General features: G+C 48.7%; 2 protein-coding genes across 9 annotated transcripts in view; one reads left to right on the forward strand and one right to left on the reverse strand.

The window, feature by feature from the left end:
* Positions 1-25966, forward strand: part of LOC147630606 (uncharacterized) — a 280387-nt gene that overhangs the window by 163395 nt on the left and 91026 nt on the right. For all 8 annotated transcript variants that reach the window (XM_086810544.1, XM_086810547.1, XM_086810550.1 and 5 more), the window contains one exon: positions 23271-23333. In XM_086810544.1, the coding sequence (XP_086666670.1) occupies positions 23271-23333 (63 nt within the window). The remainder of the gene's footprint in view (positions 1-23270; positions 23334-25966) is intronic.
* Positions 3612-5070, reverse strand: LOC147630609 (uncharacterized). Its single transcript, XM_086810058.1, has one exon. The coding sequence runs from the start codon at positions 4845-4847 to the stop codon at positions 3612-3614; it is 1236 nt and encodes a 411-aa protein (XP_086666184.1). The 5' UTR covers positions 4848-5070.

Genomic DNA, 25966 nt, shown 5'->3' on the forward strand with positions numbered 1-25966 from the left:
AAAAGCCAAAAGCATCTGTGAAAAATACCCGAAGGGAAACGAAGGCGAAGAGCAGTCGAGACCCGGCGAATGAACGATCTGGAGCATACGCAACCCCATAGTAAATGTGGGACAGTCTCCTCAGTAGCTTTACATCGGACACAACGTGAAGGCGCAATATGACGTGCATGTAACAAGCTACCAACAGGAAGAGCACCAACCAAACAGCGCCACAAGAACAGGCGTTCTTTAAGAGGCGGATGACTTTTCCAAATGCGAAACAATGTACGTTTCCACCACATTGAAGATTTGGAGAGAGACCATAGCTGATTACCATGTCTGACTATCCATGCATCCGATTGCAAGAGGGCATAAACTGTCCCAGCTGAAATACATTTCATAGCAGTGGTTCCAAGATTCCAATCAGATAGACGAGAATCCACATTCAAGCGAGGTAAAGGAGAAATATCAGCAATCATCCGCTGAATTTCTGTCCAAAGATGAGAATAATGGGATCCCAATCGAAAACGATCCGCCGCAACAGAGAAGGAAAGAACCTGACCAGTGTCATCCACCACCTGATGAATCTAACAAATTCCTTTTTGAGATAGAAAATATGCCTGACGAGGTGAACGGTCAACCAAAGTGGAAGAAAATACACGACTCCAATGCAAACTCTCTAGCCGCAGGGAATTGCCCATCAAAGATCGGGAACCATGCCATATCATATGTGAAGTAACTTCGTTCCAATCAATAATGAGAGAAGAAGTGAAAGGACATCCCGGAATGTGTCCTTCAAGTTTTCCACATATAAGATCCGAGTATGTGGGTTGCCAATGACCATAGAATGGCGTGACGATATGCCGACACAAATGGGACACCATGAGAGTCCAGGGTTGCTGCTGATTCAACAAAACCGGCAAAAGCATAGCTTTCCTAGCCAAAACATGACGTCTCAAATCCAAAATATTCAGGCCTCCAAGGCGCTTAGGAGAGCATAACTTGTCCATGGATAACAATCTGAGGCCCTTTCCACGAGATGAAGTGCGCCAGAAATGCGCCAATATACTTGACATAAGGGACTTCAAGCGGGATTGAGACCAATATAGCAAAGGTAGATAAAACTGCACATAAGCTACAAGAATGCATTGCACAATTCTAAGACGCACATGAAGCGGCCAAGTGGACAACTTCCAATAATGTAACTTGGAGTGCAAGCGCTCGGCTACCCAATCCAATTTCCGTGTAGCCGATACAGTCCAACCCAGCGGATAACCCAAACGACGAACTATAATGTTCGGAGGAACAAGTTCGCCTGGCCAAAGCAGCTTATGCCAATCATACTCAGTCAGAGCCAATAGTTTGGATTTACGAAAATTCACTTTGAGGCCTGCTGCCAATCCAAACAAATGAAGAGTGTGCATAATTTGTTCCACATCATCTTGGTGATTGCGAGGCATAAAGAGAGAATCATCTGCATAAGCTTGCGCAATAAAATGTTTCCCAGAGGGTAATTTCAAGCCCTGCAATCTTCCAGACGAAGTCAAAGATTCCAAATACATAAGCAGGGGATGAGTAGCAATCGCATAAAGCAAAGCACTGAGAGGACAACCTTGCCTTACTGAACGTCCCAAATGCCAAGGATCTGTGAGAAAACCATCCAACAAACCGGCAGAGGTACTGTCAGCATACAAGAAATAAACCACAGAGGATAGCTTAGGCCCAAATCCCAGCCGAAGCATGGTATCTGCAATGTAATCCCAAAGAACAGTGTCAAATGCCTTTTCAATGTCAACCTGCATGACCAATACATCTTGTCGAGTGTATTTCGCATACTCCATGCCAATGATGACATTTGCTAGATTATCAGTAATTTGCCTTCGTGGAATGAAGCCATACTGAGATGGATGCAAACCATCATGCAAAAACCCTTTAAGTCTATTGACAAGCATTTTAGCCAGCAATTTATAAACCACAGGCATGAGCGTAATCGGCCTCCATTGCGAGAACTCTTCACAAAGTGCTTGCTTTGGAATCAACTTGAGCAAGCCTTCTTTCCAAGATGAAGGCAAAACCTGTTGCTCTAATGCCCTGTTTATCATTAACAATAGTGGCTGATCCAGGTAGTGCCAAAACGACAAGAAAAATTCTACAGTAAGGCCATCCCAACCGGGAGATTTCCAACGGCCCAAATCACACAAACTGGCATACAATTCTGTCTCCGTGAAGGCGGCTTCCAAAAGTTGAGCCTGGTGCGCCGATAAAATCGGTGCAACTTGAGATAAAAACAAGCGACGAGCCTCTCGACCTTCCTGCGTGAGAGAAGAGGCCTCAAAAATCTTGCCATAATGAGATTCCCTTGCCCGTGCAAGCCCCACACGAGAGGTAGTCCAATCACCAGTCGGGAGTTTAATCCTCTTAATAGTTTGAGACTGCCTAGAAAGATGTAAATGACGAAAGAATTGTTTAGAAGTGCATCCTTTATCCGCTATAGCCTCTTGGCGAGCTCTAGTCTGCCACTTTGCCAATTTTCTCTCATCATTACGATGCAACAAAGCACGAGCAGAAAGCAACTCTGTCATCTGGATTTCAGTAAGAGATGAAGTGTTAGCCAGATGCATCAAACTTTGACAAGTGCCTTTGGCCTGTTGAACTTGCTCTCTGAAATGCGATAAATAGTGTCTGCCATAATCCTGGATCACACATTGAACCCGCATAACAAAACGAAACCATGCTGTGTCCATATCAACATGCATTTGAGAGATCAATGGCGAAATAATATCCACAATCAGATTGCGAAAAACCTCATGCTTAAGATAAGCATTATTGACATGCAGAAGTCTCTTTCTAGTTAATGAATCATTGGCAGAACATGAACCGAATTGTATTTTCAAGCATATCGGAGCATGATCCGAGAGACACAAGGAGTAATCAATCCACATATCACATACAAAATCATCATACTGCTGCATCTGAAAGAGATACCATCGGTCCAGACGAGCACGATACAATGATCAAGCGTTATGCTGAAATGTGAATCCTGGATCATTGGCTTGCAACAGAGGCCACAAATCCAAGGCATTACATGTGTGCTGAAAGAGATCCCAAGCTTGTCGTTCCACATGAAGCATGTGAGAATGTCCAGTAGTATTATCCACATGATTTGGAGCATTATTAAAATCGCCACAAAGAAATGCATTAGAACGCCAACAATAAGAGGAGATGGCATGCCACAAACGAGCCGTGTCAGTAGAGGCTGTGTATGCATACACACCACCAAACTCAAAAACTTCCCCATTGATAATACATTGAATGACCATCCATCTGCCAGCTGGATCATTGAATACCAACATGGGAAATAATTCATGGCGAACAAGCATCAGCACTCCAGAGTATCCAGCGGATCCTGCATAAGCTATCCAATATCCCGCAAAATAGGAAGTTTGTCCGGCAAAATTATGCTGATTATGCTCTTGAAGAACAACAATATCTGCTTTGCAAGTATGTACATAGTGCCAGATTAGCCTCCATTTATCCTGATTGCATAATCCGCGCACATTATATGAAATGCAATGTATAGAACTATGCATCTTAAATGGTATATACAGTGGGCGAGAAAACCAACATAAAGCTTAAGAACTCGTGCCCATGGGCACATCCGCATCTGTCGCGGAAACATCAGCTGCCAAATCAAAACTCGAATGTGGAGGAAACAATTGATGGCCTTCCGACGTTGAAGCAGTGCCCCCTGTAACTACTTCCTTATAGGATCGAACAACTTTATCCCAGGCCTGAGCCAAGGAAGAGTTATCATTACAAGGCAGTTTTTGCTGAGCAACATTCTTCAAGGGGGGCACATAATTGCGAGAAGATGGTAGAGTACGTGCTTTGACAGTTTTCTTGGGTACTATCCACGCCTGAGTAGCAGGAAGCTTCTCTTTGCCCTTGTCTTTGATGTTCGGGGAAGCAGGAACACTTGGCATTTGAGACTGCTTCCCTTTACCTTTATTTAGTCCAGTTGTTGATGTGGATGCAGAAGCACCTTTAGATTGTGCCTCAGGGGAAGATTTCGCTGGAGGAGGAGTCTGAGGGGTAGGGACAGCCGAAGGAGGGGGTTGTAGATTTGGTTCAGAACATTCAGATTGCATATGACCAAATTTGCCACAGCGAAAACAGGAATTGGCAAATTTCCCCCATTTAAGCTTGAATGGTCGCTTTCCGACCACTGTGTCCCCAGAATCAACGGTAATGCCCATAGGAGCAGGAAGATCAGTGTCCCATAGAATACAAAAACGATTTGTATTGGCATCCAACTTCGGGGGGCAAATCACTTTGCCCAATTGAGCAGCCAACAAAGGAAGAAAATGACGCCAAGTACGAGGAAAATCCACCACTTCAACCCAAACCGGGCACTTATGTCGAATAAGGCTCTGATAATCTTTAGTAAGAGCCCAGGGAAGAACATGAGTCATTTGCGTATTGAAGAAGAGGGGAGACATTTCCAACAAAGCATCTCTAGCTTCCATGTCTGCTAACAAGACCTCATAGAATCCTCTTGCTCCAAAATAAACACCCCGGACTGCTTGACGCTTAAGCAAGAAATCAACCCATTGTCCCACATCCTGTGCACTAGGCATCTTGCCCGGGAAAAAGAGAATCACTGCATTCAATGCATACTGCGCAACCGGATCCATGAGCTCCTGCACCGGAATACGCACTTCTGTGACTGGAGCAGGTCCTTCCCAAGCACATCTTGCTTCTTCGAAATCCTCATGCAGGCATTCCTTAATCAAAGACATGGCATCCAAATTGGAGGTGTTCATTGCTTTCCGACGCTTATAAATGGCCAGCTCAGGTGATTCCATCATGCACACCTTAAATTTTCTGTAATCCCCAGAACTGCTGAAAGCCCTACTGCTGCTGCAGACAAGGATTTGCTGCAGTACCACTGGCCGAATCTGCTGCAAGCCCCAAATGAAGTAGAAACCCTAATGCTGCTGCAGACGAGGAAGTACTGCTGCTGTAGAACGCTGCTGTAGAACAGGAGTCGGGCTGGCTGACACACACACACACACAAAAACACGCACACACACACAGTACGCACGCACGCGCGTACAGACACAAATAGAGATGTACAACGCAGCACACACAGGGGCGAGTGAACACAGTCAACGGCACAGAGAAGACTCACGCTGTCGCTGGACAGATTCTTTCCACACACACACACACACACACACACACATCCACCCACAACTCATGAGGAGTGAAAAAGATCATATTTGAACTTCTTCATAATCCAACTTAAACAGGTGCATTCTCATATTTGAGCAGGCTTTATTACCATTGTACCCCACATAAAAATAGCAATCAAATTTTGAAATATGAAGTAGACTTAACAATAGATTGTTAAAGTGCTCAAAGCCTTAGTTTCCCACAATGGTAATTTCGCATTTTATATATATAGGAAGGCTACTCCAACAATGGGGTGGTTGGCCCACTCTCCTTGAGCTTCTGTTGAGTAGTCCGAGGCAAAAGTCTATTGAGTGAACCATGAAATCACCCTGATAGGCCGAGAGTCGGGCCACCAAGGCAAAGGTCTGTGTCATGAGATTTTTTACTCTCCAAGGAGTTGGAGTTTTCCCAGCTCTTGGAGAATGTGGTCTTCATAGATGCCGGGCTAAAAGGTGCGGATAAAGGCGTCCCGTAAAGGGGCCCAGTCTGCAAAATGATCCTGCTTTGGACCTAGTCGAAATGTACATGTTCAAGTCAAGAGCTTACCTTAGCCTTACCGAAGCATGTGTCTTGCCTTAGAGCCACAAATTGCAACTTCCCTATGCGGGTGCGCTAGCTCGTTTGTTGCGTTTTCACTCCGTTGCCACACCGGAATGCTCCTTTGCCAAAGGGGTGAAGGGAGAGCTCTCTATGCCTAGGTGGAGGGAAAAAGAGATGGTTCTCTCTCACAGAAGGTGGGGGAAGAAGAAGCTGATGGAAGAGGAAAGTCTATAATCAAACCTATTCAAACAAGCATCCATCTAGCATGTAAGAATCCAATAGATGAACTATTGCAAGGGAATGATTGTGTACTGCTTATTGTAAAAAATAACTTATATACAAATGACAAATTTTCACACTAGGCTGGCCAAACTTAAAAATGGTCCGACCTCTATTACTAGTCTTAAGCAACTATGTACACTCAGTTCGTAGACTTTTCTTATTTGACATTAAACACAGGGTAAGGCCAGTTTTTATGTGCTAGTGCTGTCTTACAAAGGATAAGTGTCCGTTTGAGCTAGTAAGATGGCAAAGCGCCTTACGGTAGGTTGGGTGGGTGAAACCATATAAACCAATGGAGTGGTTAACATACCCCTCTTCCTAATGATGATCGCATCCTCGCATCACCCAAGTCCATGCTAAAGCTACCGGGGTGTAAGGTGTGGATGGTGCAGGATACACCATGAGGTTGGCGGTAGAGGTGAAGTGGTATAGTTCGGGGACCGATCCGCAACCCGATGCACAAAAAATGGTGGGAGGCTTTTGGAAGTCCTAATGGCAGGCAAATTCTCAAGACGGCATGAGAAGTGATAGGTGACGTAGAGGTTCTTCCTGTCAGGCCTCCGTTGGTTGTGAAAATGGTGTGGACCCCCTTTTTTTTTTCCAGAAATAGATTCTTCTATTAGTTAATGAAAAACAGCCATGATGGGCTAAATGCAACCATGAAGGGCTAGATACCTCGCCTCATGTACATGGCATGGATAAATTATTCAAAAGGTGGAGAGAGATGCACTTCCACTCCGGCTGGCCACTCTATGAGGAGAAGGCTATCTCATATAGAGGAAGGGGAGGGGAATAACCACACAGGTGGTCTGTAATGCCAAGTGGGATCACTACCTCTATCAGTGAGAAAAGGGCCAAGCCGCTGGAGCCTCAAGAAAGCTTCCCGCCGCTTCCGCGCATGCGATCAGAGCCACCTTGCAACTTCCCCCAATGATCGTGGAGGGCATGGATGATGTCGAGCCAAATGCTCCTGATGGACTCCGCAGGCAGAGTATGGGTACCTAGATGGCTTTGCTGCATCTAGCTTGCCATATGTGCTAGCTTGCAATGCTACTGCAAATCTCCCATCTCTGACATGAGCCCTGTCTCCAGTGGTCAGTAGATCGGGTTCTGACTAGTACTGCGGAACTTCGGACGTGAGAAACCTGAAGGGCTAGCCCCCCATCATCCTTCTCATAAGCCCTGACAATCTCAGCATTTGTGGCCCAAGTGACGGTGCCCCATGTAATGATCTGGGTCAAGGCCCTATCCATCGTGAAGATGCGGAGAATCTGTTGCCAAACCTTCTGAGCTTTCGGGCAATCCCAAAGGCAATGTCGCGGAGACTTCTGAGGGTGGCCACACCTCGTGCAAGCTACAGGTCGACCTCCAATGGTCAATCACGTGCCAACTTGCCAAGCTCTTTTTTTTCTTTTTCGATGAAAAGATCCTTTCATTAGTTATAAAAAGAAAAAAGCCCAATGGGCTACAAACCCTCTCCTGTTCATAAGAAGGCATAGCAGAGATCCAATCAAGGCAGCTAGGGAGACTCTCCCTAGGTGCAGAAGAGTACAAATAACTAAGAGGCTATATCATACAATAGGGAGGGGGGAAAATCCAATAAGGTGGCCTGTAGTGCCAGCGGGGGGTACCCGTGTGTAGAGTATAGAAAGACCCGCTGCGCCAAGTGGTGTGGAAGGCCTGGCGTCGGAAGATCGCTTGATCCGAGTCGCCCCACATGCGGTCATAGTGGCCTCGCAAGGTGTGAATCAACTCCTGCCAGATAGCCCGAACAGTCTCTGCTGGTGGCTCCAGTCTCCCCTCAAAGGCCCTGAAACAACGGGCTCTCCAGGTGAACCATATGGTGATGCTGCTGAGGAGCTCCCATCGTAAATCCCTCTCCTGTGTCCAGCCGGCTGTCGAGAAATCTGGTGAAGGAACAAGGCGAGGCTGGCCCCCAATGAATCTGATGGCCTGGCTGGCCTGCTCCATCTCGTATCCCAAGGCTAGCCCTGACGAAGTCGACCAAGTAGCGGCTCCCCACGTATACATTCCCTTTGGAGAGAGGGGGCCAAAATGCGCAGAATCCTCAGCCAAATCTGTTGCGCCTGTGGACAGTCCCATAGGCAATGTCGCTGTGTCTCCAATGGGTGGCCGCATCAGACACAGGCCGGCAGAAGGCCACTGTAGACAAGCCAGGTACCAACTGCAGAGCCCCTGTCGGCAACCAGCCACCACTGGAAAGCCGAGATTCTACGTGCCTGTCTGCTAGCCGAGAGCCTGGTCCAAAAATCCTCCAGGAATTCCTGTGAGAGTCCTTGTAGCCGCCAATGCTCCGATGCAACTGGAGAGACCGTCCTCCTCGCAGTCAAAATATGCCTCCCCAACCGAACAGTGTATTGGAAAAAGGTGATCTCTGTGGCCTCGTGGGATGCATAAGGATCATGCCACTCGTACTCGCCAGGGTCCCATTGGAGCCGGGCCAAGGGACGCGCAGCATATGCCCATATGCACCAATTAGAGTCCACATCTGTAGGGTCTGGATCAATATGCCACTTCCAAGAAGCGGCGGCCACTACCCATATCCTCTGAAAGATGCACTCTGCAACCAAAGGCGACTCCGCCTCCACTCTCTGAAGTCTGCCCTTATCCTGTATCTCATAGTAGAGGCATCTACCATCCTCAATGCAAGCTCTGTCAGCAATCAGGATCTTCAACTGTGTAAAGGCTCCCATCCACCATGGGGCCGTTGGCCCAGAAGGCGTGAACCACTCCTCAGTGAGAGCCTCCTGGATGTCATCCCTCGCAATCAGCCCCCCTATGAAGTGACTCGGCCTCTCCGCCTGGATCTCCTCCGGGAGACTGCAAAAGGCCTGCCAATCTCCAAAACTGCGTGTTGGGTGTGCCGCCAATAGTCCCCAGGCTAGATGAGGCCGAGAACCCAGCATATGACCCTACTCTGTGCGTACCGCGGGGCTCCAAATGAGCGGCTGTCTGGCCCGCTCCTCCTCACAAGTGGGAGGTCTCTGAGAAAGCCCCGGTCTCAGCAACTCCCAAGCTCGCAGGATACTCAAGGCAAATCTGTCCTCCCATCCTCTACTGAGGCTTGTCCTCCTCATCTCTTTGAAGATCCACCGTATCTCTGGTGCCCAAGTGCCCCCTGTGGGGGAGCTCTAGCCTACAGCCGCTGAAAAAGCAGCTCCTTCCAAGGCTCAGCGCCTGGAAGCAGCCCCCGAACAATAAGCTTCTCCAACAAGGCTCTACTCTGATCAGCTGGATCTATAATGCCCAAGCCCCCTTGGGCCAGCGGAAGAGTAATAGCTGCCCAAGCAACCTTAGCCCGGGCCGGCTGACCCATCCCGCCCAGACCAAAGAAAGTTCCTGATCAGCCTCTGTACCTGGCTGATGCAAAAGCTCAAGAAAATCCAACAAGACGTGATATACCACATAGTCGCTAAAAGCACCTGATTTGTCACCACCACCCTCCCAGCCAAGGAAAGCCGAGTTGTACTCCAATATAAAAGCTTCTTCCGAATGCTTAGAAGAAGCGGGGCGATCTGCTACTCAGGTGACAAATCAAGTCCAATCTGGCATCCCAGATACCGCACTGCTCTACCAGGAGGAATCCATCTAAAACCCGGGTCTGGGCTCCATGCCGGAGTGGGGGCGCTATTGATCCAAAAAGCCACTGTCTTGCGCCAATTGATCAATGCTCCCGAAGCCACACCAAAAACCTGTAGAGATTGCTCTGCCCTCTGTAGATTGGCCTCCTGGCCATGCAAAAACAATCCCGTGTCATCAGCAAACTCAGAATGAAGCAAGTCCTCACCCCGGACTGGAAGCTGGAGTCCTCTCAAAACCAACCTCCTCTGCTGTCAGATACATGCTCATAGCTAGGACCTTGTAGACAGTATTATTGAGGATCGTAATAGGCCTCCACTGTCAAATATCATCTGACACTCCCTCCCCCTTGGGGATAAGAAAGATCAAGCCCTCTGAAAAACTCTGTGGCATCACCCCAGTGTCCAAAACATGCTGAAAACCCTTGCGGCGGAGGCCTGGCCCCAAAAGGTCCCAATAGCGCATAAAAAAGGCAGGTGTCAATCCATCCTCCCCAGGGCAACTATGACGCGGGAGGGCCCTCAAAGCCTCACCAAGCTCATCCTCTGAAAGGGGCTCACCCAAAGCTGTGCGCATACGATCTGTGACCCTCCTCTGCACATGGGCCCACACAGTCTGTCTGCAAGCATCACGTGCCTCCGTGGCTGGCTCCGCTGAAAGCAGGTCTCTGTAAAACTCAATGGCAATAGCTCTAATCTCCTCGGGCTCAGTGGCTAACGATCCGTCCTGCCTCTTGAGTTGGCGTACTCCTGCTCGAGCATGGCGGGGTCCGGTGATCTCAAAAAACCCCCCAGTCACTCTATCACCAAGCTGGGTACACTGAGAGGCCTGGCGATGATAGTAAAACTCGTGTCTCTGCTCCTCTGCCTCTCTAACCTCCTGGCGTGCCTGGCTCAGCTGGGACGCCACCCACTCACATGTAGGCTGCTGCTCCTGAAGGCGCTGGAGCGAAGCAAGGCTACGTCTCAAGCGACGCTCTCGCTCTCGTGTCTCTCCCTGTCGTGTCAAGGCTGTAGCGTGCAAAAAAGAGCTGAGCTCGATGAGCCTTTGGGCACACTGGCCTGCTGCATCCAGGTCAGAGCTCTGGCTATCCTGCCATATCCTCTCAATGTCCTCAAAAAGACTGGGGTCTGTAAGTATCCTCTCTGGGATCCTCAACTGCAAGCTGGTCTCCCGTGTCCTCTCGTCAAGGGTCAAAATAACTGGCGCATGGTCTGAGAAAGAGGTGCCAGCGAGAATGCCAACGGAGCCACCATACTCCCCAAACCTGTCGCCCACATAGAAGCGATCAATCTGTGATAGATTAGTCCCTCCCTGCCAGCGATCCGATCGAGAAAATCTAAGACTGTCCTGAAAACGGGAGAAAGCCTCATGCTGCCATGCATCAGAGATCCGCAGTGTCATACAAAATCGCTCCCAAGCTGCAAGCTTCGTGCCGTGCACTGTAACATGACTGCCTCCCACCCTATCGGCCGGGTCCTCAAGCATGTTGAAGTCTCCCCCAACACACCAATGTGCGGCCTCGGGCAATGCATCGGTAACAAGGGTCCAAAACTCTGCTCTGGCACTAGCATGATTGGGCGCATAGACATTGAGCACACCAATGTGCTCATCGTGCATCCTCAGAATAACATACTGCGCTCTACCAGGCACAGTGACCCCGCGATCCACAATGGCTTGCCGCCATGCATCCGCAATGACCATACATACTCCTCCCTTTCCTCCCAAGGGGCCAAAACCTACAGACCAAAAAGTGTCCCATCTACTAGGCATCACCGAACCATATCTCCGAATCCTGCTCTCACTCAAATGGTGCTCCTTAATCATCAGAATATCAATACTGCCCCCAACCAGGCATCTCTGAAGCTCCTGCCTTAAGCAACCACGATAACGTACATAGTGTGCACCGCCAAGGCCCTGTACATTCCATGAGATGATCCTCATGGATGACCTGTTGAGGTGGAGGCTGTCTCAGCCATACGGCGGGCCTTCGCAAGCGGCTTGGATGGAGAGTAATCCCCATCCGAGCGACTACGAATCTGCCCACCCGGTGTGCTACAACAAGAGTCTCGAACTAGGCGCCAGTGGTTGTGTCCCATAGTGGTTGCCTCCCGCTCGGAGAAAGAATCCTCGTGTATGCATACATAGCCAGGGTCTCACGCTAGGTCTGCCACTATGCGAACCACCAAGTGTCGATTCCCGGAGGCATCCGCACTCCCGGTATCAAAGAAATGTGCCAACTCCTAGAGTCGGCCTACCATGTCTGTAATCTCCAAGTCGCTCACATGGTGAGAAAACTCAATTGCCTGTGTCTGCAAAATACTAAGAGCAAGATCTAGAGTCCACTCCCGGTCGCGAGTGCCGCAAAGAGGGAAGGAAAAGGCCACCGCTGAATCACCTCCCCTCGGGCCGGAAGTATCACCACATGAACTCTAATAGGTGTTGGCTCATGGGGGCCCTCCGCTCCAAATAGGCGTGTAAAGGAGTAGTCGAAAGCCTCTGAGCGCTGTCTAGTGTCGAGACTACTCAGCCAACTGCGGATACAGGATATCCGTGAAGCACGAATCGGCATGGTAGGTTTCCTCTGCGGTACACGAGCAAGGTTGGTGCTCAGTTCCGCCGGACTGCAGGTGAGCGCCACAGCACTGCCAGTGCCTCCCGGGGAGCTGAGACGAGCGGAGGGGGAGGAGGGGGGGAGAAGGGGGTGGGGAAGGAGACGGTGAAAATGCGGGAGCGGGAACGGGAGGAGGCGAGGGTGGAAGCGAGGCGGGAGGGGGGGAGGGGGGAGGGGGGAGGGGGGAGGGGGGGGTGGAGGCGAAGGGGTGGGGCGCTGGCATCTCTTGATCCTCAAACTGCGCTGGGGTCTCCTCCTGGAAGGGAGCAAAGTTGTTCCTTACTGGAACCCAATGATGCTGAGGCTGTCTGCTGCTGCGTCGGTCTCTGGGCATGTTGCTGTGGCTCTCCCTCTATGGCGCCCTGTCCAGGCTGCCAATCAGAGGTCTCTGTGGGCTGAGGAGGTGCCCAGAGGCTGCCTGCCGAGCCGCATCTGTGGACGGGCCATCGGAGGTCTACTGCTGCGGTGAAGGTCGGGGTCTCCTGCGAGGGCAGGCCTTGGCCATGTGGCCGACGTGCCTGCATATAAAACACTGGTTCGGGAGCCCCGAAAACTCCACTCTCTAATCGATCCATCCCCCCCTATCCTAGGGAAGTTAATGACCTTGGGAAGGGAGGAGATGTCAGGAACCAAAACTCTGACCGAATGCTTTAGCCACCACTGAAGCTGCTGTGGGGCCAGTCTCAAGCACCGAGCCCACCAATGATCCTATCCTGGAAAGGAGCGGAAGGTACTTGTGGGCGAAGTCCAAGAAAGCAAACTGTGACATGGAATAGGCGTTGTCCCTGCTCGGCCCCTGCTGGGTCGAAACCATGCTGCCAATGTCTGAAGAAGGCCCGAGCGCCCCTGATGTCAAGGGGACTCATGGCTAGGACCTGGGCCACGCTCTGGGCTATCTCGAACTCAATCTGGTAGTATCTGCAGCCCAGTAACTGAACGTCCAGGATCTTGCCCACATCTGCAAGAAGGCGGGCTTGGAGAAGATTCCGGACCTCCCCTCTGCTGGGGCGGGTGCCAACTATACGACAGATGGTGGAATGTACCTGGAGGCGTTCCACCTCTGCGGCGAGGCTCGCTTCCTGTTTTGGCGAAAGAGAAACCCTGATGGGGTTATCCTGAGGGGCGGGCGAGGGGGCTGCGGAAGAGTCCCTCTGAGGTGAGGCGGGAGGGGCCTCCATCAGAGTCTGAAGCTAAGTCGAGGGCGAAGCGGAGACGGAGGGTCTTGCAAGAACCAAGCTGCAAGAAAACGGGGGGAAGTGCGGAGTGGGGACGGAAAGACCGAAAGCGAGGGGGGGAGGGGCGGATGACAGAGGAGAGAAAAGGGGGGGGGGGGGAGGCGAGGGGAAGCGGGGAGGGAGCGGGAGCGGGCAGTGGGAAGGGTGCGATAGGGGGCCGTAAGGGCTCGAAAGGGGGGGGGGGGGGGGGGGGCGAAAAGGGGGGAGAAGGGCGCGAAAGGGGGGCGGGGGGCGCGAAAGGAAGAGGATGCAGGCGGGCAAGGGCGGGACGCGGAGGGGGGGGGGCGCGAGCAGGGGGGGCGAAGGGAGAGGGCAAAGGCGAGGGCGATGGCGCGGGCGAAGGCACGCAGGGGGGGTGAAGGCGAGGGACGAAGGCGAGCAGTAGGGGGGGGGGGGGGGGGGCGAGAGCTTCAGCGAGCATTTCCCAACCTGCCAAGCTCTTGTGTGCCATCAGCCAAGAAAGAGGGTGATCTTTCGAAGCTAAAAATTGTCCGAGAGACTCTTCAAAAAATTTGAGAGGAAACTCTGGGAGAGGCCCTATGACTGCCAATGTACTGTTGCTGCTAGGGTGACATGAATGTCTGGCATCTGAACTCTGTGGCGTAGCCGCGCTTTATATGCAAAAGAGGGGGCATATAGAGTCTCCTCCCGATCACCAAGGTCATGCCAAGTCCATTGTCCTGGGTCCCACTAGAGGCGCGTGAGAGGTCGGCTCTCCCATATCCATAGCTGCTAGAATCTCTCCTTGGGCACCTTGTTCGGCGGGGGGTCTGTGTGCCACTCACATGACTGAAATCCAATCACCCTCACCTGCTCTAGTGCAACAACTGAAATCCTCCAAGGGGGCCTTGGATTTCTCTAATCTGCCATGGGAACCAAGCCCTGTCTCGTGAGCTGAGAGAAAACTGCTCATTGCCTTGACGATGAATAGGGAAAGGTAAGGTGCCAGAGGATAGCCTTGTCGGACCGAGTGGGAGAAGGGAATCTGTCGCCATTGGCTTCCTGAAAGAGAACCCGACTGTGAGAGGTTGACTAAAGTCCTGAAACACCACAGATCCACTCCACGGGGAACCAAATCCTGCTCATCGTGCCGTCCAGAAAGCTCCAATCAACCCTATCATAAGCTTTCTCAAAGCCCAGTAGTAGCACTATGAGGTAGCCTCCTAGAAGATGATGTTGTCTAGAATACTCCGATCTTCAACAAAACCTGTCTGAGTGTTATGGATCAAGTATGGGAGGAAAGGTTGAAGCTGCTGGTTGATGGCCTTGGCCAGGATCTTGTAGGCTGTCCCAAGAAGGGTGATGGGTCTTCTGCGGATCTCCAGTCTGTCACCACCCTCCTTAGGAATCAAGTGTATCAAACCGTGTGAAATCCTCTCTGGCATGGCACGTGTGATCAAAATCTCATTGAAGGCAGCTCGAAGGCCGCCTTCCATGAGGTCCCAATGGTGAAGAAAGAAAGAAACTGGATGCCCGTCTGCCCCCCGGGCATTTGTCCCTAGGAAGAGCTGTCAATGCCTTCGCCAACACCTCTGCGGCGGTGAAGGGAGTCAATAAGGAGTCAGGACCGAAGAGCCGGGGGGAACCACCTCTCTCGTGTGTTGCCAGACCATAGTAACATGAAACGTTTCGTCGTTCGAAGGTTTTGCTTCGTCTGTTTTGGATGAAACACAAAGGTCTCGAAATGACACTTCCTATATACAAAGACCAAATATGGTGGATCATTTGGGTCTCTACAAAACCTTTGACAAGATAAGGAAGAATTTCTTTTGGAAAGGGATGTGGAGAGATGTGCATGCATATGTCACAAGGTGTTTGCCGTGTCAATTAAACAAGGAGCCAACACATAAGCCGGGACGTTTTCTTCAGCCCTTGCCTATTCCCAAGGGAAAGTGGATGTATATATATGTATGGATTTCATCACAGGACTTCCTTGTGTACAAGGAAGGGTTGGGATAGCTTGTTTGTAGTGATGGATTGATTGACAAATATGGCACAAATTATTCCTACCAAGGTCGCCCATTCGGCATCTATGGTTGCAAGAAAATTTACGGAGTTTATATTCAAGTTGCACGGAATACCTCAACAAATAGAGATGCCAAGTTCATGGGTTCATTTTAGAGAACACTATTTGAGCTCATGGGTACCAAGTTGACTCCTAGCACCACCTATCACCTTGAAACGGATGGGAAAATGGAGAGGGTCATTAAGTTGATGGAGACATATTTGAGACACTTTTGCCATGATACTCAACATGCATGGGATGAGTGGTTACTTGTGGCAGAATTCACTTACAATAGTACAAATCATGTAAGGATTGACATGTTGCCTTTTGAGGGTACTTATTGGATACAAAGTGAATGTGCCAATGGTGATAAAAAAAAGAGGGTAAATAGCAAATCAAAATGCAAAGGATAAGGTGGAAAGAGCGTAAACTCTCATACAACAATGCAAGGATAAGTGAATCATTGTATTCACTAGATGAATCCATGCAAACAGTCACCTTGAACACTCCTTTAGGAAATGTACAAGTGCTATATGACACATCCAAGAGAAAGATGATGATGTATTTTTTGGGACTAGTTGGTATGAAATTCGTGATTTTGGAGTAGGTTTTTTCGTATTTTCAAAATCTGGGCAAGAAAAGGAGAGAGAGAGAGGAGGAAAGAAACGAGTTGGAAGGGAAGACGAGAAAAGGGAAGGAAGTGAGAAGAAAAGGAGAGAAAGCTGGAAGGCAAGAAAAAGAGGGAAAGAGGAGGGGTGGACTGTGGAGGACGAGAGAAAGAGGAAAAGAGAAGAGGAAGAGAGGCGTGGAGGAGGAGAAGTGAAGGAGTGAAGAGGATTGGACGAGGAGAAGAGGTGGAGCAATGGACTGTAGTAGGAAAGAAGCATGGGATGCGCGAAATGGCAAATGGGCAGCAAATAGGGGTGAAAACGACGGTATAAATCGCATTTGCAAAAAAAAGAAAACCTTCCGCCCTTTTTTGACCTCACTTTACATTTGGGCAAAACACTGTTTCGATGGGAAGGTTTCGTTTTGTTCCAAACATTTCGTGCCCTTTCGAGAGGGTAAAATGCATTTTTATGTTACTATGTGCCAAATCCTCTTGTGCGCATCCATCACATGTGGGGATAATGGGGCATCCATGAGGAGAGATCGGAAAAAATCAGTGCTGGGCGATGGCTCTCACATGGGAGGGATCAGAAACAATAGCTCCATCCTCGCCACGCAACTTGCGAATACCATCTCTCCTCCTGTGGGGGCCGGCTATCTCAAAGAAACCCGCTGTGACTCTATCGTCGGCCTGGGTCCAAAAGGAAGCTCTGGCATGGTATCTGTATTCCACCCTCCTCTCCTCGATGTTTCTGATCTCCATGCGGGCGACAACAAGCTGACTCTCAATCCAAGGGCTATCGGTGGAACTCTCCTAAAGCCACTGAAGAGCAATCCAAGGTTTATCGGTGGAACTCTTCAAAGCCACTGAAGAGAAGCAAGACCCCTCCTTAGACTCCTCTCTTGCTCACAAAATCGCTCCAATTGGCTCTTGGCTACCTCATGCAAAAAGCTATTGATGTCACCAAGCCCCGCATCCAAGGCGTACAAGAAAGAGTCTGAAATAAAATCGAGTCCCACCCATATCTGTTGTATCCTCCTGCAAATCTCCGGAATCCTAGAGTTTGCGTGCCTATCTTGCCTCCAGGGGTTCTCTAACGACAAAATACCAGAGCGTGTTCCGAAAAAAGATTGCCCGCCAAGATACCGATCATGCCCCCCACGGTTGCAAGCCCACTCATCCACATAAAACCTGTCAAGTCTAGAGAGGTTGGGGTCGGTGCTCCTCCTAACAGACCGCGAGAAACATAGGCTGCTAGGGTTGCGCCCAAACTCTGGAAGATTGCAAGGATCCTGTCCCCTGACTGCCAGTATTAACTCCTCCCATGCAAAGTACTTTGTGCTTGGGACTGTGGCCGTGCCTCCTACAAATTTCTCCTCTGTTGCCTCAATCATGTTAAAGTCTCCACCCAGGCACCAAAAGTCAGCGTGAGGAAGGGCTGACGGACTGTGCTTCAGAAGATGGCTCTACTTGCTGTGGCATTCGAGGTGCAAACATTGAGTAAGCTCATACAATCCTCTCCAATCATAATGGTAACCCATTGTGCTTGCCCAAAAACGATGACACCTGAGCCTATCAATGCTGGCAAGAGCTGCGCTTTGAGAGGAATACAAACTCCTCCTTGTGTCCCCGAGGGGCCGAAAGAGGGAGCCCAAAGAATCTGACTCGCACCTGGTAAAATCTTCCCGCAGCGGCGGGTATGCCCCTCGGAAAGGTGGTGTTCCTGGAGGAATAGAATGTTGATGGGTCTCTCAACTGCAGCTCTGTGAAACTCTCCTTTGAGGATGCCTCACCTGTGAAAGCAGTTAGGCCCCCCTAAACCTTGAATTTTCGATGAGGCTATCCGCATATCAATCTCTGTGGGAGGCAAAACTATCGGAATTGCCCTCCACTCGAAGAGTCTTGGGTGTGGGTTTAGATGGGGAATAATCACAACCAGTCCTGGGACGAAGGCGCGCCGAGTCCGCGTGGATCATTGTTGGAAATAAGTGCTCACTAGGAGTACTTTTAGTCTTGGTCATCTCAGTGTATGCCACGTGGCACCTCTATAATTGTCCCATAAGTCACTCTATCTTGTACTTCTCACCTATATATTGTGGGTGTCACATCAATGAAAGCATCAATCTTGTGTCTTGTCTACACTCATCTCAAGGTAACTCTTTGTCTTTCATTTTTGTTCTTGTTTCATTTCTAGTCTGCTCTACCTTTCATATTTTCTACATGGTATCAGAGCATTGGTTTTAGGGTTTTCCTGTTTTTTTCCTCGGCAGTTGGGACTAGAGGGGGTGTTTGTATTTCAGTGGCAGCATCTGTTATACCTCATGTTATTGGGCACGGTGTTATCATCCCTGCTAGAGCGCAGTGGATCTTTATCATGCATGAGGGTCAGAAATTGGGAATCTTGAATATCTATGCACCTAACATGAGAGGTGAAAGGGTGGCCTTTTGGGACACCATTACAAATGTCATTCCCCAGGTTGATCATTGGATAGCGGGAGGAGACTTCAATATGGTTGAGCAACCTTCTAACAAGAAGGGTGGACGCGAAGGGGGTTTACACGCTTTGGAGCGAACCTCATGGGAGAGGTTCACACTTTCTTTTTTTCGCACGGATTGCTGGACTGAGGATGATTCCTAAAGAAGGCCAAATTCCTTATCTTTCTCTTGGCATAACCGCCGCAGGAGCGGGGACGAGAGCATCTTTGCACGTCTGGACAGGTTTTATGTGGATGATTGGTCCTTGGACAGAGGAGGCACCATTGCTATTATGCCTGACACCACCAAATCCGATCATTGTTCCGTCGTTTTGTGTCTCAGGGAGCCTGGGGCTCGCTTGGCCTCTCCCCGTGTCCGTATCCCTGACTCTCTTTATCTTGATGCTGACATTTCCCTTGAGATCAGAGAGATGGAGATCTTGTGACGGTCCTGATCGCTAGCTCTTCAGTGGACCAGCCATCATTATCATAGCACTGCCCTATCTAAGAAGAAGGAGGCTCTGGACAAGGGGAGAGCTATTAGGCGTAGGATTGCTGCTCTTTAGAGGGAACATGAAAAGCATCCACATGCGACCTTGATTACAGACCTCTTGACCACAGTTAGAGCACAACTGCAGTTAGCCATGGACAGGAGGGCTGAGTTCGCCTTTCATGCGAACGAGGCCTTTTGGACTCAGATGGGTGGCAGATGCAACAAAGAGTTTTTTTCAGCACACAGGCCTTCCCATAGCAGGGATTCTGTGAGGTACTTGCAAGACTCACAAGCTGAGCTTCAGATTGAGCATGATAAGGTGAGGGGTATTGCTTCAGAATTTTTTATCGGTCTTTGTTGACTCAGAGGTGCCCTCTCCTCATAGAGATGTGGCACGGCAGAAAGTTTGGGAGTGCCTGCCCAGGCTCATTACAGATGCTGTGTGTTCTTCCTTGGATGCCCCTTTCTCGAAGGATGAATTCCTTCACGCACTGCATGCTCTTTCCAGTGGTGCATGCCCAGGGGATGATGGTCTTTCTCCCGCCTTCTTTATTCTTTTTTGGGATCATATTGGAGATGCTATCATTGTTGCCCTTCAGGAAATGTGGTTGTCGGGTATGATGCCTCCATACCTCACGGAGGGGCCGATTCACCTTATCCTCAAGAGTGGGGACAAGACTGACATCAAGCAATGCAGGCCCATCACCCTCCTTGGATCTGCATATAAAATCTTAGCTAAAGCCTTGAGTACAAGGTTGCAGCCGATTCTCCAAAGGACTATCCATGATACCCAGAATGGTTTCCTGCAAGGAAGGAGTATATTTGATAACATTTTTTCTTTCTGGGAAGTTGTCGAGTGGGCAAAGTCTAGTCAGCAGCCTCTTGCCATTCTTTTGCTTGATTTTGAAAAAGCTTATAACAGAGTGGATTGGGATGTTTTGGAGGGCACTATGGCACACATGGGGTTTTCCCAAAATTGGATCAGACGGGTGTCTCGCCTATACAAGGAGGCTCATAGCACTATTTTAGCCTATGGGGGGCACGGTGAGTGTTTTTAGATTTCCCGTTTAGTGAGGCAGGGCTTTCCCCTCGCCCCTTTACTGTATCTCATTGTAGCTGAGGCTATGAGCAGGTTTCTTCGGGCTGCCCTTGGTGTTGTGGGTATCAGGCTGCCTTTATGCACGGAGGAAGAGTTTTTGGACTCTCAGTTAGCAGATGATACAACGTTGTTTCTTGAGGCTTCACATGCTTGTTTATGTTCTTTCCGGACAGCCTTGGAGGCCTTTTGTTTGGCAGTAGGAGCTACTATCGATTGGCATAAGTCAGTTGGTTTTTGGATCAGTGATTCTCCTCTTGCAGATTGGAGATAAGAATTTGGTTTTACTTGGATTGAGAGAGGATGCTTTGCGAGATACCTTGGTTGTCAACAGTTTGCCATTGACATCTCCCCTGCACAACAGTTTGCTCCAGTGCTCTTAAGCATTAAAAGCAAACTTCATCACTGGAGTAGGAGGAAGCTCGACTTGGCCTCTAGAGCTTTGGTGGTTAACCAAGTTTTGCTAGCCACGACTTGGTTTATCGCTTCATGCTGGATTTTTCATAAGGGCTGCATTGGCCAGCTTCGTCGCCTTATTCAGAACTTTCTTTGGTCAGGGCTTGATGGAAATGCACACACCAGGGCTAGAGCTGCGTGGGAAACCATTATCAGGCCTAAGCAGGAGGGGGGATTGAATATCATTGACCCTGAGGTGCAATTTAAGACTTTGCTTTGTAAGCTGGTTGTTAGGGGCTCCATGCACTAAGCCGTGGAAGGACTTTCTCATGGAGCAGATCACGAAGTGTGTCCCTGTTTGCGGAGGTGACTGGACTCTCAGCTCATGCTTTATTTTTTCGGATGTAGTTCACCGCTCCCTTCATCCCCCCTGGTTAGGTCCCTCCTACGGGTCTGGGACTGCGTGAGGAGTTTTTTGGTACACATCCCCCCGCGTTCAGCGGAGGAAGAAAACCGGCAGCCTATTCTGTAGAATGATTTGATCTTAGATGTGCATGGTAGGCCTCTTGGGGCAGCTATGCATATTCTTTGGGCTGGCTGGGAAACCCTATGCCCCATAGTGCTGGCTTGGAAGAGGTTTCAGAGCCTCACCGAGGTACAGAGATTGGATTTCACGCAGCATTTGAGAGGCTCTGGCCGGAGGATTGCACAGATTGATGCAGCCATTCCCAACCACTGGATTACTGGATCTTTCTTGGAAGACCGTCATCATTCTTGGTTTGGGGTTTTCTTTGGAACAGGTGTTCCTCTTCAGGTTATGGGTCTCCCCTTGCCTAGGGAGGATGATGTACCGGTCTTTTTTTCTGTACAGGATGGATGGCAACTGGAGAGATGTGACGTGAGCCCCAAGATTCGTCCGGTCAGAGTTGTTGGCAAGTTAGGGAAGCACGTCTTTGTTGACCCCCCCCCCCCCCCCCCCCCCCAAAGGGATGATCACAGAGAGTGTTAGCCTTTGGTTGTATGGTGGCTGCCCTATCAGACATTTGCATTGGGACCCCAGTGAGTGGGAGCTGAAGGATGCTTGTAACCCTTTGAAAAGCATGCCTTTTTTCAGTTATACGGTGCGGAATGCCAGACATCTTATCTTGGGACACATTCACTGTGCCCCAACTCTTAGACCCCATTGGGAATCTTATGGCATTTCCACTGACATTCAGAGGGATTTTTGGCGGAGATTGTGGCATTCTTATAGGAAGCCAATCAGGCATTCCTCCTTTATCTGGGTTTCTCTTCATGGTGGTCTGGCCACCAATCAGTGGAGGTCTGTTACTGGTGCTTGCCCAGCATGCCCTAGATGTGCAGGAGTTTCGGAGTCAGTTTACCATTGTTTATGGGAATGCAGGGAAGCACAGAGGGTTTGGTCTGCGATTGCACACCTCTTTGGTAGGATTAAGAGGGATGCTATCATTTCTTTTGGTTGTATCATTTGGTTGACATAGTCTAGGCCTCGGCTGAGATTCGAGGGGACTGATAGGAGCTTGGCCATTATGGTTAGGCAAGGAGTTGCTCGGCAGTGTTGTCTTCAGGATTTGCCACTTTCACACTTTGTCCCTCCGGCACAGAGGTTAGACAATTCTTGGGAGATTATTGCTAGCATCTCAGCTTGGAATATTGGAAGGCTAGATGCACCGAGGCCATTGAGGGTAGTCCCGTTCTTGTTTCTCAGTGTCTTTGCAGGATTTGGAATGATATTATTCACACCATCATGGCTACCTGGGCCAGAATCCAGGGATCTTCGAGGGCTGCGGAGAGGAAGCGCGGCCAAATTATGAGAGAGTGGGACATTGGTATCTTTTTCACGCCCTCTCATTCGGGATCCTATTCGCAGCACAGGGCTCCTGATTGGTTTAGATCTCCACCTTACTTGTGTGAAATCTCCATTTTGTAAAAAAATTTCATACTTAATAGAAGTCTCCTTTTTGGAATTTTTTTTTTTTGGAAAACACAAGGTGATTACATTGGACTACGTGGTACAACAATGACTCAAGTGCTCAAATGAGAAAATTGCAAGATCAAGCAAGATTCTCCACTCCCCATTGATGAGAGTCCTTTTGTAAGCCTTGGAAAGTCCGGTGTGGTGAGAGCACTGCCAATAGTGAGGCTAGCAGTGGATTTAATGTTCATAACTGCCATTGAAATGACTCAAGTGCTCAAATATGAGAACTGCAAGATCAACCAAGATCTCCCACTCCCCATTGATGAGAGTCCGTTTGTAAGCCTAGAGAGTCCGATAGGTGAGAGCGTTGCTAGTAGTGAGCCTAGCCGTCAATTTAATGTTGATGAGTGCCACTAAAGTAGCCGTTTAATGATCGCTTTTATGATTCTGGGTACACTTGATGTCCCTTGGGAGTTCCACTATACACTTAGGGATTCCACTTGATGTCTCTTGGGAGTTCCCTCCAAACACTTGGAAGTTCCCGATCCCCTTGGAAGTTCCCACTAAACTTGGGAGTTTACAATCCACTTGCATGCTTGTGGGCACCCTTGGGGGCTGCAATTTCTACCCACTTTAGTTCAATCATGTAGATGTTGTAAATTGTTTGAAAGTTCTCAAGTAATATCCAATCTAAAGCATCATCTTAATTTTTCAATGGTTAAAGAAAACCGCATGATTCTTTAATTTTTGTGCACTATTAAACCTTGTGATGTTGTAGGTGGTCCAACATCTTATTGAGGTCAATCTCAAGTTTAGTCATTATGGAGCTATCCACTGCCAGGTGTGTGAGCTTTGCTTTGACAGTCGCTAGAATTACCTTTTAAAAAAAAGCTGCGATTTACTTCAATGAAATTAAAATAAACATATGTGGGTTAGATGTCTTTATTTGGAAGTCATACATCGTTATTTGGCCATTGCATGAAGTTTCCCCACGGTAGTACATTTATGGTCATTGAACCTCAACACAAACTAGGGCTTGCGAGGAAGAAGGGAAGCTGAAAGGTTGCACTCTTCTTTTAATTGATAGCTCATGGTACCTATGAATCAATGGAGATAATGAGTAGCTAGGTTAGGCTTTTCATGAATCCTTGTGAAGGATTTCTATATGCTGGTTCTGGCTCACCATTTATGGTTGAAAGGCATCCCAATGTTTTTTTTTCTCGGAAAAGGGACTTCTATGAAGTATAAAAACCAAACAAGGTGAAAATCTCAACCAGTGGTACCTTGTGCTGCCAACAAGGTCCCATATGAGTGGGAGTGAAAAAGTTGCCATAAACACTCCCTCGAAAACCAGCTGCGCTTTCTTTCTGCAGCCCTCAAACATCCATGGATTTTGGCCCAACTGGCATTTTCCTCTGCCAATGTGGGGAGGCTCATAATGTGGAGAGGTACACCTGCCCCAGAGAAAACTCAAAACCATGAGTAATCAAGCCCTTCCAGGGATGTCCCTGTGATCCAGTGCTTGGGTATGGTAGCATGAATCTGCACAATCCTCTGACTAGTGCCCCTTAAATGATGTGTAAGCACCTCTCTCTGATACTCCAACACTGTGCGGAAGAGAGTCTCCAAGCTAACCCACTGAATATGTGTAGCTGCCCTAGGAGGTATTCCATACTCATCCAAGATCAAGTCATTCCACATAATGGGTTTTCTGTTAGCCTATTCAGCTGACCACAGAGGTATGTGGACCAAGAGCCTCCTCATGTAATCCCAAGCCTGAAGACGGGATCTAACAAGGGGGCAGATGAGGGCTGATGTTCTGCCTCCACACGTGGACTGTATATCCAGTCTCCTCCCTCAACCGGAGGACACCTCGTAACTTTCTGCATGAAAAATTCTTTCCATGGCTCACTTACAGGAAGGAATCCACTAACAATCAGGGGCGTCCTTGCTGCACCAAGCGGCAAATCTGAAAATGCTCACCACGACCCCTACATGCCAAAACTGTGCTATGGGCCTCCCTTTACCCCTGTAATCCAGTTTATTGCAGAGATGTTAGCTTGTTGTTTTTGAGTGAAAGCAATTCTGAGAATATTAGATTGAGAGAAATGGTACTGGGAATATTGAGTAAGGCACATTGATGCGGAGCTAACCTGAAGGTTTGACCATGACATTCAAGTGGAAGTCTAGCTGCATCAAGACAGAGACCCTAGGGGTTATTGATCACTCGAACTTAGTGTTATGCGTCGAAAGAGGATTTTATATGGGGTATATCCTGGTGGTATTGGATGCTGGGATCTACCGAATGTAAGGTGGCATGTGTGCCAATGATTTAGTGATAACAACATATTTATCGCGGAGATGCCATCTTGTTGTTTTTGAGGGCAATCAATTTTGAGAACTTCAGATAGAGAGGGATGGTACTGCAAATGTTAAAAAAGGCATTTTGATGTGGAGCTAACCTTAAGGTTTGATCATGACATCCAAGTGGAAGTCTAGCTCAATCAAGCCACAGACCTTAGGGGGAATTGCTCGCTCCAACTCAACCTTATGTGTTGAAAGGGAATTTTATACGAAATATATCGTGGTGATATGGAACACTAGGTTTCTTGATGTATCTATATTTCTATTCTAGGGTGTTCTATTCCATGGGGAGATAGCTAGCTACACCGTTTTGAAAAAGGATTGGTGGGGGTGAAACATTTATGTTTTCACCAATTTTGAATGATTCTCTAACTGATTTTGCAAAATTGCTAGGTATAATGGTTGGTTTCGGCATTAGGTCTAGATGCGTGCACTTATGTATATGACCTAAACTCAGAGAATGATAACATTGATATTAAGATCAGTTGTTTGATCAGATAGATTTTATCTTCCAAGATGATACAGTTCGTGTACTAGGTGTTGTTTTGGAAAGGGTAGGGTCATCCATGGGTCCACAATAAAACCGATGTTTTATTGACCATCGATGAGGCGTTGATAGGTTTTCTAGTGTCCAGGATCTCGTGTATGTACTAGCCTTTGATGAGGCGTTGATAGGTTTTCTAGTGTCCAGGATTTCGTGCCCAAGACATGCGCTTGCCCAAACCTCAAAAATGAGAATAAGCCCATCAGGCATGATTAGAACCATAGAAATAAGAGGCTTTTGTATGGCCACCTTTTAAAAAAGCTAATTATTGCCAGTTTTAGTTAACAAAAGGAGAGGCTAGGACCTGACCTGATATCGTAATTTCCTAGAAAAGGAGGAGCTTTTCCATGCGTGAGAGCTGCAGTGAGAGAGAGGTCAAAAGAGCCAAGATTTTTAAGAAGCTCTGTAAAATCTTCTTAGAACAGTTTTTTTTGTGGAAGAAGACGCGGGAGTAGTGTGAGGAGGCTTGGGTTTGTCCAGAGAAGAAGGTACAAAAGGAAACAGAGGATCTTTTAGGAGGTTAAGATGCCCTAGGATATCTGGGAGTGCAGCTCTGTTAGAACTTG

This window comes from Cibotium barometz, chromosome 16, assembly GCF_041138505.1.
Source record: "Cibotium barometz isolate CiBa-2024 chromosome 16, ASM4113850v1, whole genome shotgun sequence".
Taxonomy (NCBI): domain Eukaryota; kingdom Viridiplantae; phylum Streptophyta; class Polypodiopsida; order Cyatheales; family Cibotiaceae; genus Cibotium; species Cibotium barometz.